This window comes from Panicum hallii, chromosome 2 (assembly GCF_002211085.1).
Source record: "Panicum hallii strain FIL2 chromosome 2, PHallii_v3.1, whole genome shotgun sequence".
Taxonomy (NCBI): Eukaryota; Viridiplantae; Streptophyta; class Magnoliopsida; order Poales; family Poaceae; genus Panicum; species Panicum hallii.
Window position 1 is genome coordinate 23420849 of NC_038043.1, and position 16980 is coordinate 23437828.

The 16980-nt window shown below is 46.0% G+C and overlaps 1 protein-coding gene across 2 annotated transcripts; it reads right to left on the reverse strand.

Moving 5' to 3' along the window:
- Nucleotides 1-3745: 3745 nt before the first annotated feature.
- On the reverse strand, nt 3746-7593 carry LOC112882341. 2 transcript variants are annotated; one of them, XM_025947369.1, is made up of 5 exons: nt 7421-7593; nt 5207-6081; nt 4907-5119; nt 4692-4816; nt 3746-4521 (listed from the first exon to the last, which is right to left on the reverse strand). In XM_025947369.1, exons 2-5 carry the CDS (start codon nt 5995-5997, stop codon nt 4076-4078), a joined length of 1575 nt encoding a protein of 524 aa, XP_025803154.1. In that variant the 5' UTR covers nt 5998-6081; nt 7421-7593; the 3' UTR covers nt 3746-4075. The 2 variants fall into 2 exon arrangements, with proteins under 2 accessions (XP_025803154.1, XP_025803153.1); XM_025947368.1 differs by having other exon boundaries at nt 5207-6135.
- Between the last annotated feature and the right edge of the window lie 9387 nt (nt 7594-16980).

Genomic DNA, 16980 nt, shown 5'->3' on the forward strand with positions numbered 1-16980 from the left:
GATGAACAAGAAGTACAACAATCTACTCGCCAACCTCGCAACCAGCTTGGCGCAAGGCCTCAAGGCCAAGCTCCACTCGAGGCTAGCCTACACGACGCTCCCACGATCGACCTCAGGAAAAAGATCAATGATAGCCATGACGCGCGGCGTATTATCAAAGCAAGGAGAAGGGACTGTACCGGCAGGTGCCACAATGACAATAACAGCGACCGCTTCCCGCCTTCACCTCCAACATCACCGACAAGTCCTATCCAAAGGAGTTCAAACCAGTCGGAATCCCCAAGTACGACGGTAAGCAGGACCCGCGCTAGTGGATTCGATGCTACTCCGTTGCTATTGAAGTTTTAGGGGATCCAACTCCACCAAAGCTCTCTACTTCTCGGTGGCTTTGGAGTCCGCACCCCACTTGGCTTGAAAGCCTCAAGCCAAACTCCATAGACTCATGGGAGGACCTCAAGCGGGCCTTCATTGACAACTTCCAATGATCCATGATCAGAGCGGGCACTCGCCACGATCTATCCCAGGTGAAGCAAGAGATGAATGAGACCCTAAGATCCTACACCCGGTGTTTCTTCGAGACGTGCGCCACCATCGCCAACATCACCGATGAAGACGTCCTCCGTTGCTTCCAGAATGAGCTCTTCTCGAAGCACACGTACCACGACTTCGGATGCAATCACCCGACTACTGCCATAGAGCTGCGTGACATGATGGCATGGTGGGCTGACCAGGAGGACGAGGAGAACAACCGCTTCCCCAAGCACAACCACGACAAGCAAGGCAATGGCAACGGCCACTTCGATAAGAGCCAGCGGAACCACTTGTGGAACACCCGAAAGCGCAAGCCAGACCAAGAAGTTGCGGCTGTTGAGTGCAATCCGCGTGGCAAGAAGTCAGGGAACAATGACATTCGAGAAAGTCATGCACAAACAATGCCCGATACATCCGAAGTCGTGACACATGCTCTTCGAGTGCGTCACCATCCGCAAGTCACTCAATGCACCACCCCTCCCTCAAGCAGGAAAGCGAAAGGACCAGGAGGATGAAGAGGAGGGTGACAAGTCGGGGGCTCAAGACTTCCAGGATCCGAAGAGCGTCATCAACATCATCTTCGGCGGAGATGGCGGATTCCCTTCCAAGCACGCGCAAAAGTTGACCCTGCACGAAATACTCTCTGTGGAGCCGGCCACGTCAAGGCCTCTAAGATACAGCGAGATCTTGATCTCCTTCTTCAGGGACGATCAATGGACCAGCTTCTCCGAGCCGACCCGAGTATTCATCGACGGTGGGAACGGCCTCAACCTGCTTTTCGCGAGTACTTTGAAGAAGATGGGCCTAGACATCTCCAAGATGCTCAGCCCCAGCAGAGCTCCTTTCTACAGTCAGTGGTCCTACCGGTCATCCCGGGTAACATGGCTACACCACTCGGGTCAGTGGTCCTACCAGTCACCTTCAGGACGAAAGATAACTACCGCACCGAGTACATCAAGTTCGAGGTGGCAGACTTCAACTCGTCATATTATGCCATCCTTGGCAGACCCGCACTAGCCAAATTCATGGCCGTGCCTCACTGCGTCTACCTGCTACTTAAAATGCCAGGCAAGATAGGCGTACTCACACTCCGCGGCAACCTAAAGAAGTCGTACGACTGCGACCAGGAAGCGATCGAGTACGCCACGACATCACGCGTGCCAGAGCCATTTGCAGAAATACTCACGGCCGCGCAGAAGCTGACCAACTCAGAGATGAAGATCTCCAACCAGCGGCCTAGCCAGTCGAGGGTTCAACCCAACTCCAGCGACATCTCCAAGACTGCTTTGATCGGGGGAGGCTTAGGTGACAAATAGGAAAGCGCAATCATCAACTTTCTTAGGGCTAACCGAGATATAATCACGTGGAAACCAGCGAATATGCTAGGGGTGACCAAGGAGTTGATTGAGCATTGCCTAAAAGTCGACACTAAAGCCACCCCGAAGAAGCAACGACTACGACGCTTCGCCCCCGACAAGAGGGAGGCTATCAAGAAAGAGCTAGCAAAACTACTCGCGGCTAGTTTTATTAAAGAAGTGTACCACCCCGAGTGGTTAGCTAACCCTGTACTGGTCCTGAAAAAGAATAATAATGAATGGAGGGTGTGTGTGGATTATACTGATCTCAATAAACACTGCCTGAAGGACCCCTTCGCTCTCCAACGCATCAACCAAGTCATCAACTCTACGGCTGGCTGTGTCTTGCTCTCCTTCCTTGACTGCTACTCGGGCTACCATCAATAGCTCTCAAGGAAGAAGATCATATCAAAATGGCGTTCATCACCCCCTTTGGAGCATACGCATACACTACAATGTTATTTGGGTTGAAGAACGCAAGAGCCACCTATCAACAGGCCATCCAACTGTGCCTTACGGACCAGCTACACCGCAACGTTGAAGCTTACGTGGATGACGTGGTCATCAAGACCAGATCCCTTGGTGGGCGTGACAGTAAAACACCGATAATGTCTATTCTTGTTACTTGAGTTCGGGTGCTAGTTGCTTACAATGGGGTGCTTGCAAGCATCCGAAGGTATGGTGTGTCGAAAGAGTCAGCCCTACAGCGAGACAAAAGGGGTCTCTCACCCCCGGGGTTGACATCCCGCGGGTGAGGTTGGGAGCGCTACACATGTCCTAGCTAGGGTCTCATAGGGTTGTTGTGCTCCATCGGGTCGTTACGCCGGGCACCGGGGAACGGCTTAGCCTTAGTGCCAGGCGTTGCTCTAGTCCCGTCCGCCAACTACATCGTAGGACATGGTACGGCATGGTCGTCGTACGGGCGACCTTGACTTGCGGAGGTTCGCTCGGGGGTCTTTGCGGCCTAGTCAGTGCTCCGACCACAGGTCAAGTGGTCAGATCGCATATTTTCATAACGAGCCCACGCGCGGTGGGCCTGGTAGCGCGGCATGCCTCCTCACCCTAGGCCTATCAACAGGGCATGATGTCAGGCGCCCCGTTGGTTTGACAAACGCTGGCAGGCGGCGGGGGCGCCGGTCAAAGGCAGTCATGATGGCTCGGCTGACTAGAGGCCCTCGTGCCATGTCCTCGGTCCGTAGCCGGCACCCCTATCCCTAGTTGTCAGGCTGGGCATGTCACGTCGCCATGGGGCGATTTTAATGCTCTCCCCGGGGTCGCCCTTCCTCTGCCCTCATGGATCGGGAGGGCGGGCTCGGGCTTGGTGGAAGCGGAGTGCGCTCTCTCGTGCCTTCCGCAATGTGATCGGGAGAGCACCATGTGTCCCTGTCAGGAAATCGGATTATGGCCCGCCTATCGGACCCCAGTTGCTGTGATAGCCTGTTGCTGGGCTATTTCTTGCTAGGCCTTGTAGTATCCGTGGTACTACCCCGTCAATGGGAGAGATAAATAGATGGAGACGGCGGAAAAAAGAAAAAAAAAGCCTAATCCCAGTTTTCAGCCCGGGTGGTTGGCTACATCCGGAAATAATGCGCTTTTAGTCCCGACTGAAGCCACCCACCGGGATGAATAAGGGACCATGATTAAAAAGGCCTTAGTCTCGGAGCCACTATCCGGAACTAAATCCCTCCTCTGGTCCTAGCTGTTGAACCAAAACTAATGTCCTGTCCATATTAGTTCTGGGCCTAAAATCAGCCAGGACAAATGGGCTGGACGGATGACTTTCTCTAGTAGTGCTGTATCATTAGGATCTGGTAGAAACTTTGTGCATTCGTATCCAAATATGAGAGGCAAAGCAATTGATAGAATAACTTAAGCTGAGGCTATAGTAATCAGAACTTTGTACAGAGATAGGACTTCACAACCGTGCAGGATTAACATGGCCTCGAGTGGTAGTGCCAAACCAGCAGCACCTGCACTAAACTAAACCAGCAGCACCTGTGGGCGCGTTTGGTTTGTTGGATACTAACAAGCAAGCTTGGCATCCTCTACATAGCACAAGGAGCATGTTAAGATTCAAGTCCCCTTCCCCCTCGCAAAAACTTTCAGAAAATTCGCTGCTGCTTTGTAAAGAGATCATCGCAGCCACCACCACTTAGTTGTCCCGGGGCCCATTACTTCCGGTGAGCCACTCATGTCTTGCTCGGCTGCCCGCGCTGCGTCACAGTTGCTATATTGCCTGGCCAAGAGCCGGTACTCATCATCTCCCCTTGTATGACCAAGGCGCCTTCCCTTTGCATCTCCCGGATGAGCTGCTCGAGCCTTGGGGTCTCCTTGACCACAAAGGCAATGATCCTGCCGGGGGGTGCACCCATGCTTGATGAGTCCATCTGTCCATGATTTGCTGCAGGTACGTTAGGAGCATTAGTAGCATCTTCAGTGGGTATGCTAACAGTAGCAACCCCGAAATCAACAGGGGGCATGCAAGCAGCATCAGTAGCAATCCTGGTGGCCGTATCATGAGCAGCAAATGCTGTAGCTTCAGTGGTGCGATCAGGTTGATGCAATGCAGCAACCTGTTTCCCTGCAACTTCCCTAGGCCTGAATACACCCCACAAGTAGTGTTTCATTTGGAACGCTGCACAAGAGAACAACCCATTAGCAATGCTTTAAAAATGCATATATACAAAGGCATATTATCTAATCAAAAAGTGGCTAAAAATGTTTAAAGTAATTATTTAATGACAACCTATATATACCGAGTGGAACATCATATTCACTATTATCAGGAAAAAAACATTTACATACCCTGATATCGTTTAGGAAGCAGATTAGAAGGGAACAACAGCATCTCAGCATCATCGATAATGGCTCGTAAGGCTAAATCATTCTCCACTACTTCCTTAAGTAGCTTGTCATGGGACTTGTCAGGCCTAGAGATAGGAACAACGAAATAAACATCACTTCACATAGAATGGACGGTAGATGTGTTGTAAGGGAATGCAAAGGTTAAAGCAAGGCACCTCATCTTATAGGGGAAGAAGTATAAGCCAATGTGAACATCTATAGGTCTTGATGCCTCCCATCTCTTAGGCCAAACCTTCGACCTAGGTAGTTTAGCCACTTCAACCATACGCGACAATGATTTTGATAAATTGTTCACCTTCTCACATGATTTAGTCGACAAATGACCAGACAATGGTACATACACCTTATTTCCGATATTAAGAAGACCGCTGTTACAATGATCACAAAATTAGTAATAGGGAAAAAGAAAAACGGATACTACAAAATGTAAAAATAAAGAATCTATCATATCGTACCTCCAGACAGGTTTGTCGATGGGCTTGGAGCAACAATAGCATTGCTTCTTAAGACAATTGGCAACAAATGGCGTAGTGACTCTTTCATGACAATCCTTCAAAATATCATCTGCACCATCCTCAAGACTCTGATTGTCATTGTCATCTTCATCTTCATTTGACTCTATGTATTTTCTCCGTCTTTTAATTGTCTGATGAGTTGGATTCTCACCTTCACTACCACTATCATCATGTGACTTAGGCATTTCTTCTGGTAATGACTCTTTCCTACTCCTAAGATTGTCATCATTGGTTATATCATTCCAACCATTCATCCGATCCCTCTTATGCATCCATGTGGCTGGTCTAAATTGCCCTATTGACTTGAGAACCAACCCTGGCATCGCCTTTAAGTTCTTTGGTTGTGAACTTGACATTTTGACATCATTTGCACGGTGAACGAATCCTTCATTCATCTTTGAAGTCACTGAGCTCGCAAGGGTAGGCTTAACTAGTTTTTCCGAAGAACTTGCATGCCTAGATTTAGGTTTTACTGCCATTGGAGGAAAATCTTCTTTCATTGCTTCGTGATTCCGCTGTTCAACTTTACAACCATCAAGATGTTGCTTGGATTGTGGTAAGACTTGATTACCTCGTTGATCCTTTTCACTAGAGTTGCTCCTGCGTTGTTTGTTGTTAACCATCATGGATGGACATACCATGCTACCAATATCTTTTTTGTTTCTTCCGTTTCCCAAGATAGATTGCATATTAGCCTGAGCTTTCTTCACTTCTTCTAGGATCTTTTTCATTGGCTTTGACACAAACCTACATTGTTTCGTTTTCCTCACCCTAGATGTGCACGATCTTGGATCAAAACAACCACCACGAGGTTGCTTTTGATATTTCATGGTACCAATTGAGGTCAGAACAACCAAAAATGGGAATTTCTACAATGAAAAAAAAATGTTGGAACAAGGTTCATGTGACATGTGCAATGTTGTATAAAAGAGTAGTTTATTTCAAATGCAAACTCATGGAAATTAACCAAAGTCTACTCTAATGTCAAAATTACTTGAAATTATCAAAAGAAAAATGATAAATTGTTCCTAATGAACCTTATAAGCACCCATGCATATTCATTATAATCAAATCATCAATATTAAAATTTCAAAGATGATAAATAAAAATTTGATAATTAATTTTTTATTAGTACATCATATATCATTATATTGTTAATTCTATGTATATGATGACTTATGTATAGACAATCCAAATGGACAATTAGTGGAGTATAATCTAGTACCAAACTACTTGTAAAACAAAGGCTCAAAAGAAATATCACCTTATAGTATGCCATTTAAGTTATAGGATCGCTATTACATAAATAAAAATCACATGGGAAACTTTTCCTAAAAGAAATGCATGCGCATGAGTTTGTGATTGAAACATGATGGGGCAATGCAACCTCTAAATGCGTTGAAATATGTGCAACCTATATATATATATATTGACTTTCAAAGTAGTAACAGATTTTCAGTAAATATTTATACTCCTTTTGAAAGTTTCTTGCAAAGTCCAAACTTGAAACAACCCATATCATACTAACAAACACTACTAAAAGTAAAAGGCAAGATGCCCTAGACACTCATTAATCTTCGACAGTTCTCACACACACACCAAATGCACGCGGTTTTTATATGAAATCAGTAAAAGAAAAACATCACGCAAACTCCTCTATCCCAATGCCACACCACATCTGTCATTGCTAGAACCTGGGCCATCCATGGATAAAGCTGAACAAAGCAGCACAGGGAATCTACGCAGATTCAACGGAAGCACAATGCAGGCACATCTGCCTCCACGGGATGCTTCACGTATTGTAAATCGATCTACTAATCACTACCAAACAGCCATGGCGATGGGCATTGGAATCAATCCACAAATTGCTCGTTTACCAAAGACCCAAACAAATAGATCGACTCGTCTTCGGGCTCTGATTATGGCTACCGGCCACAGTGCAGAAGAGGAGACGAACCAATCTAGTGAATCACTCCGTTCTGCTAATCCAAACCAACAGATCAATAGCTAACACGAACAAACAGAGCAGAAGTAGCACGGGCAAGGAACAAAATCTCGCCGAGATTGATTCGAGGCAAACATTCACGGATGTCTACAGAGCAATGAGGAACCTGAACTAAACAACGACCGACGAGAGAGGCGGCGCGTGCGTACCTTGCTTACGGCCGGCGTTGGTCGTCCTCCGGCGCGGCCACGCAGAGCAGTGACAGCCAAGCGCCAACTCCGATAACACCCGTCGGCAGCGGCGGAAGACAACTATCCGTCGAGAGTCGAGGCACGGATAGGAGGGAACAGGGGAGCGGGGACGGGAGCCGAAAGGCCCTGCGGTTACCCTGTGTATTTATTGGGCACTGAGGTCGGTCGGTTCGTCGCCGAGTCGTGGGCCAGCCGGACTCGCGCAGAGTTCGGAAACGGAACGGCGATATGAACGGACGCGGATGCGGAGAGGATTTCGCAGGTTTCCTTTGCTTGCGCGACGCGCGTGCGGGGTTACTGTGGTGTGGTTATGCGTGGTAACAATTATGCCCTTACTGTTCTCTCCATATTCCAATTTGGTTCTTAGATAATTTTAGTTTAAAATTGAATGAAATTAAAGCCTGACCCTTTTAGATTCAGATTCTTAGATTATCTATGTGACACCCTACGTATCTAAAAAGGTGAACAAAGATCCACAGCATGAAATCAAACATAAAAGAGCTAGAAAAGTATATAAAACAACCCACCAAAATCTACCTTTCAAGCAAATAAATATGTGTATATGTATATATGCATATACATATGAACCTTAGCAAACAAACTCTTATAATCAAATGATCCTAAAAATTTAATGGCACATCTATCGTAATAAGAGTAACAAAAGTCTCGTTTAACTTAAGGGCTAAAAGTACAAAAATTCACGAGAAATGACATGTCATTTAAATACTAGTTTTCGGAAATTCAAAATAACTTTTTATAGATCGCTCAAATGAACATAGTAATAAAAGAGAAAATGTATATCCTGAAAAATTGAACAAAAATGGTATTCAAATATTTTTTATTTGACCTTACAAAGAATGAGTTTTAGCTCTTTCTTTCACCCACCCCCCCCCCCCGCTGTTTTTCTTCTCGCGCATAAGTCTCATCATCTCCTCACTCCTCTCTCCTCCCTCTAGCCTGTCCCATCGTCGGCAAACCAGCTGGCCAGCGCACCTCGGCACAACTAAGGCCGTCCGGCCATGTGGACCAGCCAGCACCCTGGAAAATCCCCTGCTAGCCCACAAAACCTTGCTCTTCCCCCTCAGGAAGCCTCCACGCGGCGGCATTCTTTGGCCGCGGGCGCTGTTGGCGCCACGGCGAGCCCCGCCGGTGACAGCGAGGCAGACGCACCCCCAATTTTGCACCCTGATTGCGCCTTCCCCAGCGGCTCGTGCTCAGACCGCCATCCTCCCTCTCGCGCCTATAAAAGCCCCACCAGAGGCCCTGAGCTCACCACCCCAACTCAACTATGGCGAGTCGCCACCCGCACGTGGACGCACCACTCCGCCCCCATATTGCCCAAACCAACCCTCTCATCACAATTTCCGCCTCACACCGAAGCTGCACGGCTGATCCCCATGCCCTCTTCCTCACTGGAGCGCCGCCGCCACCACCCACACCCGCCGCCGACTCTGCGCCACCACCGGTGAGCCGTCTCGGTCCACCACTTCCTCATCCAAGGCCACAAACAGGTGCGCTTTGTTTCCCTCTTGCCTCTCCCACCTTCGCCCCTCGCCGCCGGCAACCCTAGTCGTCGGAATTTGACCGGCCGCCGCCGTTCCACCACGCAAAGGACCCTTTTGTTTCGATTTCAATATTTCCGAGAAGATTTCCGTAAAATCTTAAGGACTCATTTGTAAACCAGAAATTAGAACTTTGAAAACCAATTTATGAACTTTGGAAATGCAAAACAACTCATAGAAAAATTCTAAAAATACAAACTAAGATGTTCTGAACTTTTAAGTTAAGATCTACAACTTTGTAAAAGGATCTTGGACTGTTTCCACATATTTTTGTCAGCTGAAAATTTAAATCAGGTTTAAATATCTTTTAATTGTTCCAAGAGTTTCAGGAAAGAACTGCTCATGAGATTCGGATGGTAGCTTCTGTACTAAGAGTATAGTCTTTCATAAAAGTTTCATGCACTGAATCCAATCACAGCTAGATGTTTCGAGTACTTTTGTTATATGCTAGATCCAATTAAACTAGAATTTTAGCCTCTGATTCATGCATAGGAAAAATCTACAAAATTTACAGTAGCCTACTCGTGCAAGTAAGTTTGTTCAATAAAAATATTGAGCACCAGTTCTTGCACGGTTTGTTCTGTACAAATAGGTCTTGATCCTATTGGTAGCTGTTTAATATATTTTTAATGTTTAACCTGCTGAATGAAAATGGTTAAAAATCTTATATTGAGTTTGCACTTAAGTAACGTGCTCTGCATAAAAATCTCAACCCCAGAAACTACTTCTACGAGTAGTTTTCTTTAACCCATGCTTACCGTTGAAAATGGCCGTTTATGAAATGAAAAAACCACTCACTTACTTAATGAAGTTAATTAATCCAAATAAGAACTCGATAAATGACTGTCCAAGGAAAAGAAAATAAATGCTCGACTACTTAACTTGAGTTTTATTGAATGACTACTTTATAGTGATATAGTTATTTATCTTGTACCATTAAAACCACACATACATGTGCTTTCATATAGAATCGACTACTCTCACCGACGGAACCTACGAGCTGGTGCCCGAGTCCGAGAGTGAGCAACACGAAGCTCAAGTTAATATAACTGAAGTCGCTGAAGATCCAAACCAAAGTTCGGAAGAACCCCCGACTAGTTTTGCCCAAGAAGGCAAACCCCGATGCATGATTCCAGTGTTTCAATTTATGCAATTACTATTCTTTTACCTATGCATTTAAGTTCATAGGAGTTGATTGGAACCCTAGCTGCATGATCTTAGGCACCTATGTATTGTATGCTAGAATTAGAAGTTCGAGTAGATGCTCTGCTAATAGGTTCAGTAAAAGTCGAGTGGTTTTCTGCCACTCGCGAGAATTATAGGAATTGAATGTTTTACCACATACTACAACTGTAAGGTCGACGGGCGGGGCTGTGGTACGATGCTCATGGTTGAGGCCCCATCTGAGTAGAGAAAAATGCTAAAATCACAGTAGTGTGTAGTGGTGGTGGTTAAGCGTTTTAACGTACTAACCACATGTCAAAAATATGGTACTCGACAAGCTTAAGTACCTGATTGGTCCGGTAAGTGGACTTTACTTTCACCCTACTTGAACGAGGTTCAGATGCATATATACATACGAGTGCAGAGCGAGGCTCTGTAGTCGGGGATGGTGACTCTGATCCACAACCCAGAAAGAAAGAGAAAAAGTTGCTTGGGGTGACCCTTCGGTGCTCCAAGCGTATGTGTTAGGTTTATCTTGCAAGGTTAAGAAATTCGATTCGAATTGTCCGTTTCTCGCGGTAATTGAGACTGCTTAATACTTTTGCCACATAGAGTAACAAGAGGAACTATAGCTATGATAAAACTTGTTGGATGATTGAATATTTTCCACCATATTTGGTTAGAGATAGATGCTCACTTAGAATGGTTAAATGAACTTGAAACTTGAAAGCTAAAACTTAAAATTATGGACTTACTTTTTGTTGCTTTCTAGCAAAAAGAAAATCTAGAGCCTTAGAGCCATGCATGCTTAGGAGTCGGTTATCAATACCATTAGTCGGGTAAGTCTTGCTGAGTATTAGTATACTCAGCCTTGCTTGTGGCTTGTTTTCAGGTGTGTCTTTTGAAGAAATGATAGCTGGTTTGACTTAGCCGTGTACTTTGCTATTTGGTTGCTCCGTGGAGTGGGATTCGTCCCCGGCCAACGATGACTCTGCCGAGTGATGCCACGTATGGGCTTCATCGTGGTATCCGAATCGATGATAGATGATCGTGTTTTCTTTCCGCTGCTTTTTAAATCTGAATAAAGTTTCTATGTTTGAATTCTAAAGTATTTGTTTTATGAACTCGGTTTGTAATAATTAATGGTCAGACTTATGAGGTAAAAGCTATGGTATATTGTAATCTCTGGATTTGCGTGCAAATTAAGTGTATGCTTTATTTTGATCGAAATATTAAGTGGTCGCATCGGGATTTACCCGATAGGGTATCGAATTACTCCATTTGAAATACATAGTAGCTGGTTCATTTTTATAAATAATAATTAGTACATTTGAACCGGATTAATTCGGACAATTCTACCACACTCTAGCTAAAATTTAAGCGCCTCAACTGTGTGGTACAATGGTGGCAGCGGACGCACGCTTGTATCGTCTGAAGGTGTCTTCAAGGGCCTCGGCCCTATCCCTTCCGTCCATTGTTATCACGAACTCACGCTGAAAAGAGAACCAGCGGCATGGTGGCGTTTGTCCTTTAAAGCGTCTAATCAAAAACAGGTCCAATTATAGACCACGGCGCAACAGTGAAATTTCAATGTTCTAGTCTTATACAAAGTGGTTTGAAGTTTTTTTCAATTTTCAAAATATAATAATTTTACCAATACCACCGTAGATTTTAGAACAGCTCGCAGCTTTTATAATATATTATATCTATGCTATAAATAATAAAAAATCTAAAAATATTTTTCAGCAAAATCGGATCCACCATACTCCTCACGTTGGATCTCTCTGTAAGAGTCGAGGGAAGTGGGAAGATGTGCATACCCATAAAAATCGCGAGTTGGAGAGTGTTCCCGCTAAAAACGATTTTTTTCCTACCTTTGTTTGCTTTCACACAGTTGGAGAGTGCACACCCGCCACCGTCAATCGCGCCGCCCTACCCTCCCTTGCTTTTCGTCTCCTCCACCGAAGCAGATGCGTCGGTGGCTCCATCCCCAGTCCAAGGAGGTGCGGCGGCATCGGGGGATCGAAAACTCCCAACTCCGCATGCTGTTGTTTCCCGCGCCACCTCTGCGTACGCGAGTGTAGCATGCCATCTGTTGCATGCGGGCTCCGCGGGTGGTGATGGATTGCGCAGCTCCGAATAATCGAAAGCCGGCGTATCTGCTGCGGGTGGATCAGACGTTGCTCGACTGATCCAGAAGGCCAAGGATGGTGGCCACGATGTCATCCAGACCTATTTCTACTGGAACAACCACGAGCCGGCGCAGGGGCAGTACGACTTCGTCGATTGATACACCCGTCCACTTCGTTAAGCTCGTCAAGCAGGACAGCCTCTACGTCCACCTCCACATCGGCCCCTACATTCATACAGAATGGAACTTCGGGTATGGCGATGCATTGCCGTCCTGCTGCCGTGCCATGCTTATAAAATGTTTGATAGATTGGCTGCAGTAGAAAGTCAAATGGATACCTATCCAGGTAACACAAGTGGTAAAAGTTAAAATCTTTTACCTCTAAAGTATTGATAAATAATAATGCAATAAGCCCTGTAACTTCTCTCACGGGACAACCATATTGCTAAATAAAGATTAGTGGCAGTTGCACGCTGAAGAAATGATGATGATTATAGGAGGTAAATGATCATTTTTCTGCTCAACTAATCTGTGTAATCTCTGTGTATATGTGTATCCACTATTTGATTCAGTTCAGTGGAAAATTAAGCCAATTTTTCTACTGGTTCTTGTTTAAACTTTGATTCAATAATATGATTAGAGAAACTATGTGGCATTGTCATTTATGTTGAATGAATAAATATAGAATATGTATTCAATAGTATATCACGTGTCGTGCCGCACGTACATTTTACCAGTACACAATAAACAACGAAAATAATTAAAAGAAATCATCTAGATTAGTTCCTCCACTCTCTTCATACATGATCTAATTGCGAGGACTAGAACTACTAAAATATGAGTTTTCAAAACACCTTTAAGAAAATGATTCCATCAAATCAGCCAAAATTTTTTTCACCCAACCCCTCACAGCCAGCCCCACAATCCTCCCCATGTGTCTCCCTTAGCCGGTTCCCTAATTGCCTCTAATTTTGGCAATTGTGTAATTATATTTTGGTATTTAGAAAAGAAATGACTTAATTCCCTACTTTCCAAAATTGTCATGATCCATCTAAACATGCAAACAATCACATCGATGTTTCCTTCCATCTATTAGGCTGAGTTTTTTTTTCTATCTTACAACATGCAAGTCATTTGAGGAAAACAACAAACATGGATAATCATGCAAAATTGAGTTCGGACCACCAATATTCCACAAGATATTGTTCCACGCTCGTCTAGGCACGCTTATACGCGCGGTGGCAAGGTACCGCTTCCTAGACGGCGGTAGCTCGTCGGCGGCGAAAGAAGGGCCACCATGCCATCCCTGGTGGCCACCATGCAGATCCCCATGTACTAAGAAAACAAATGTGTGAACTGTGCAACGAGATACGGCCACACGGGTGGGTAAGTATTAAGTAGATACTCCTCTGTCCTAAATTATTAATTGTTTTGGTATTTCTAGATATATAGTTTTTATTATGCATCTAAATAGTGGGTAACAAAATTTATATACATAGAAAAATTAAAATAACTAAAAATTTGAAATGGAGGGAGAAGTTAATGCCATCATTGTTGAACCTACTAGTACTTATCGAAGTACTGTTACTCGTCGGCGGTTCTTTTCAGACCGGAACGATAACGAACGGGGACGAACAGGTGGTTTTTGAGAGCGATTAGCAGTGCTGTAAAAGAACACCTGTGCTACTACTAGCCCATGCGGAAGTTGGTCTCTGATCATGAGGACAAAGAGAGAGGAGTATACGAGGGAGAGAAATACCCTTCATGATGCAATGATCGAATGGGGCCGGCTATTCCTGGCGCGCGATCGGCTGACGTGCCATCGCACAAGGATAGCAGCTGGAAGGGCTCCCACACCACTGCTGCATACACATCGAGAAGGGCTCCTACACCACACTCACGTACACCGAGAAAGGCAGCGTTCCGTAGTGATCTGCAGCCGCAGCAAGCAATCAAAATTGCATTAGTCTGTTACTGTAGCGTTGTTTGCACAGCTGCAGCTAGCACTACCGTATATTCAAAAAACCGTAAATTACCATTAGTATATTCACTCGTGAAAAAAGCATATCTTATAAAGTACATGTAAAAATTATATTTTAATTGTATTATTATATTTCTAATGTCAAATTCTTTAAAAAGATCACACTTAAATATTGAATAATTTTTTAATTAGAAATATTTTTTTTGAACGAACCGCACAAGCTATTGATATAGGAGAAAAATACAAGACTATGGTCCTCGGAGACCATAGGCAGGAAAAAGAAAAAAAAGAAAAAACAACTTAAACTCGTTCTGTTGAACTGGGACATCAACGCGGGTAAAACAACTCCACTTGACACGGCAGCCGGACCGAAAGCCTTAGGCGGCGTCCATCAACAATCTCATCTCATGTAGTCGTCGAAGCCTCCCGTCATGACCCGTGCCGATAGGTACCTGAGGGAAAACAGACCGCACCAGAACAAAAAGACCACTGCCATGCAGCACCCTTCATCGTAGTGGTGCTGCAACACCACACTCCACCTGACATAGTGAAACTACCAGATCCGGACCTCTCGCAGGCTACCTCATAGTCGCCACCACGATAACACAAACGTGCGGAGCAATCGCCACGCCTGCTGTTGAACTCCTCGTCGCCTCAAACAAAAACCGCACGTAGGGGCCTCGCTACATCCGCCACAACACTCCATGTCATGGATCCGTCTTTATTGTCGCCATCAGAATGGAGGGCAAAGCTGCCCTGATTCCCAAAGTCCCCATCGAACATCTGAAACACCACCGCAGGCCAGCTTCGCCTCGTTGCTCCACCCGCGCACATAGCCTTCGCCGCGGAGGCAGTAGCTAGAGAAGTCGCTTGCACCGTCTTCCGATGATATACCACACTGGAGTAGAATAGCAAAGCTGAGCCACCTGCTGCAATCTATTGCAAGCCAAGTCATCTCACATTGTTATTCCTGCCAGCGCCAACCTCCGATGTCATCCCACGCTGCACTGACAGTTGCCAAGAAACGCCAGACGCCGCAGTCCGCTGCAAGCAGTCTAACCGACAACAATGCCATAACCCCTGGCCGCCACCAAAATTGCAACCGCTTCCATGTGAGCTCAGCAACCCCATCAAGCTCAAAATTCTGCACCATGCTGACTTGCGCCGCTACCGGCAGCGGCCTCCCTTGGCCGTCATCAGCAATGCCACAAGCCGGGATGGGTTTGTAGAGATGACGCCTCCAAGCAGAGGACGATGCCGGTGGTGCCACCGTCGTTCGTCCAGAATCTAGATAAGATTTTCACCTAGAGAACCCCGTGCAGCCAGGGAAGGATCTCCAAGATGACGCACCCAACAGGGAGAGCGACGCTCAAGGGCGCCGCCGCCATCGCCAGCAAAGCCGGTCAAGGCTTTCGCCTGGAGCATCCCATCCCAACCACTGCACGTCTCCATCCCGGCATTCCCAGGACCACAACCATGGAAGCCCTCCCAGAGCAGCGCCGCCACCATGCCTCCTCGCGTTGCGCGTAGACCTTCTCGGCTGCGCCACCACGATACCTCACCGCATCATCGGCGCACGATCATCACCGCCCGAAGTGGCCCAACACCTTGAGCTGGCATGCAAGCCTCCTCCTCCGCCGTCTGCACCTACGGACGCCACACGTGAACATGCAGCCTTGGCCCAACCGAGCAGCAGGCTGCCTCCACCGTGCGACACGGCCCCATGAAAGGACCTTTGATGTCGCCTAGAGGGGGGTGAATAGATGATTCTGAAATTTTACACAAAAACTTGCAGCGGAATTACTAACTTACGGGAACTCCGGAGATTTGTTCGGAATCTCCGCAACTTGCGAAGTTTCCTCAAAAATATGTGGAGTCTCCGAAAATAACAAGAGTTTTGCAGCACGCCTAAGGAAACCATAACCAAAAGTAGATCGACGAATTACCAAACAAGGGAGAGTTGTTTCCAAGCTATTTCACTAGGTACTTGCAGCTCAAACCTTCTCAAAGTGTACATCGAGATAAACCTAGAAAGGAGCTAACACAAGCAATAAGTCCTGAAATCAACAAATCAAGAACAAGAGACACAAGGATTTGTTTACTAAAGTTCGGATCCCATCCTGGGTTCCTACGCCTCCGTTGGGTGCTTCCAAAGAAGACGGGTTGCTCTCAACTCTTTTCCCACTTTACTTCTTGATTCCTTCCCTTGTGGAGGCAAAATCGAAGCCTTCACAAACTTTCCGCGGGACACCACAAGCTTGGGTGCTCACCGGGTGACGTCTAGCTGTCTATTGACGGTGCTTAAATGCAAAATCTGATCGTCAATTATACTCACAAATAAAGGAAAACCATACCTCTTACTCACATATTTGTATCACTAACCTAGTTCCACAACGATTTTTCCTATCAAGCTATTTCAGATATGTAAGTCCGGAATAAGAAGAAAACATGAAGAATACTCATCACACAATGCATAGAAGATCGTCTGCTGCACCACACAGGATTGGAGGGCCCACAAATCAGAGCGAACGGGTGTGCCAAGGCGCGAATCACTGAGGGTCAGCACCATGGTCCACTTGTCAGCCGTCCAGAGGAAGGCAGAGCCAGGGGAGCTCCACCTGGGGTCGGGTTCGGCTGAACCTAGACGGGTTCCCGGCTGTCAGACCCGGGCCCACGGGAC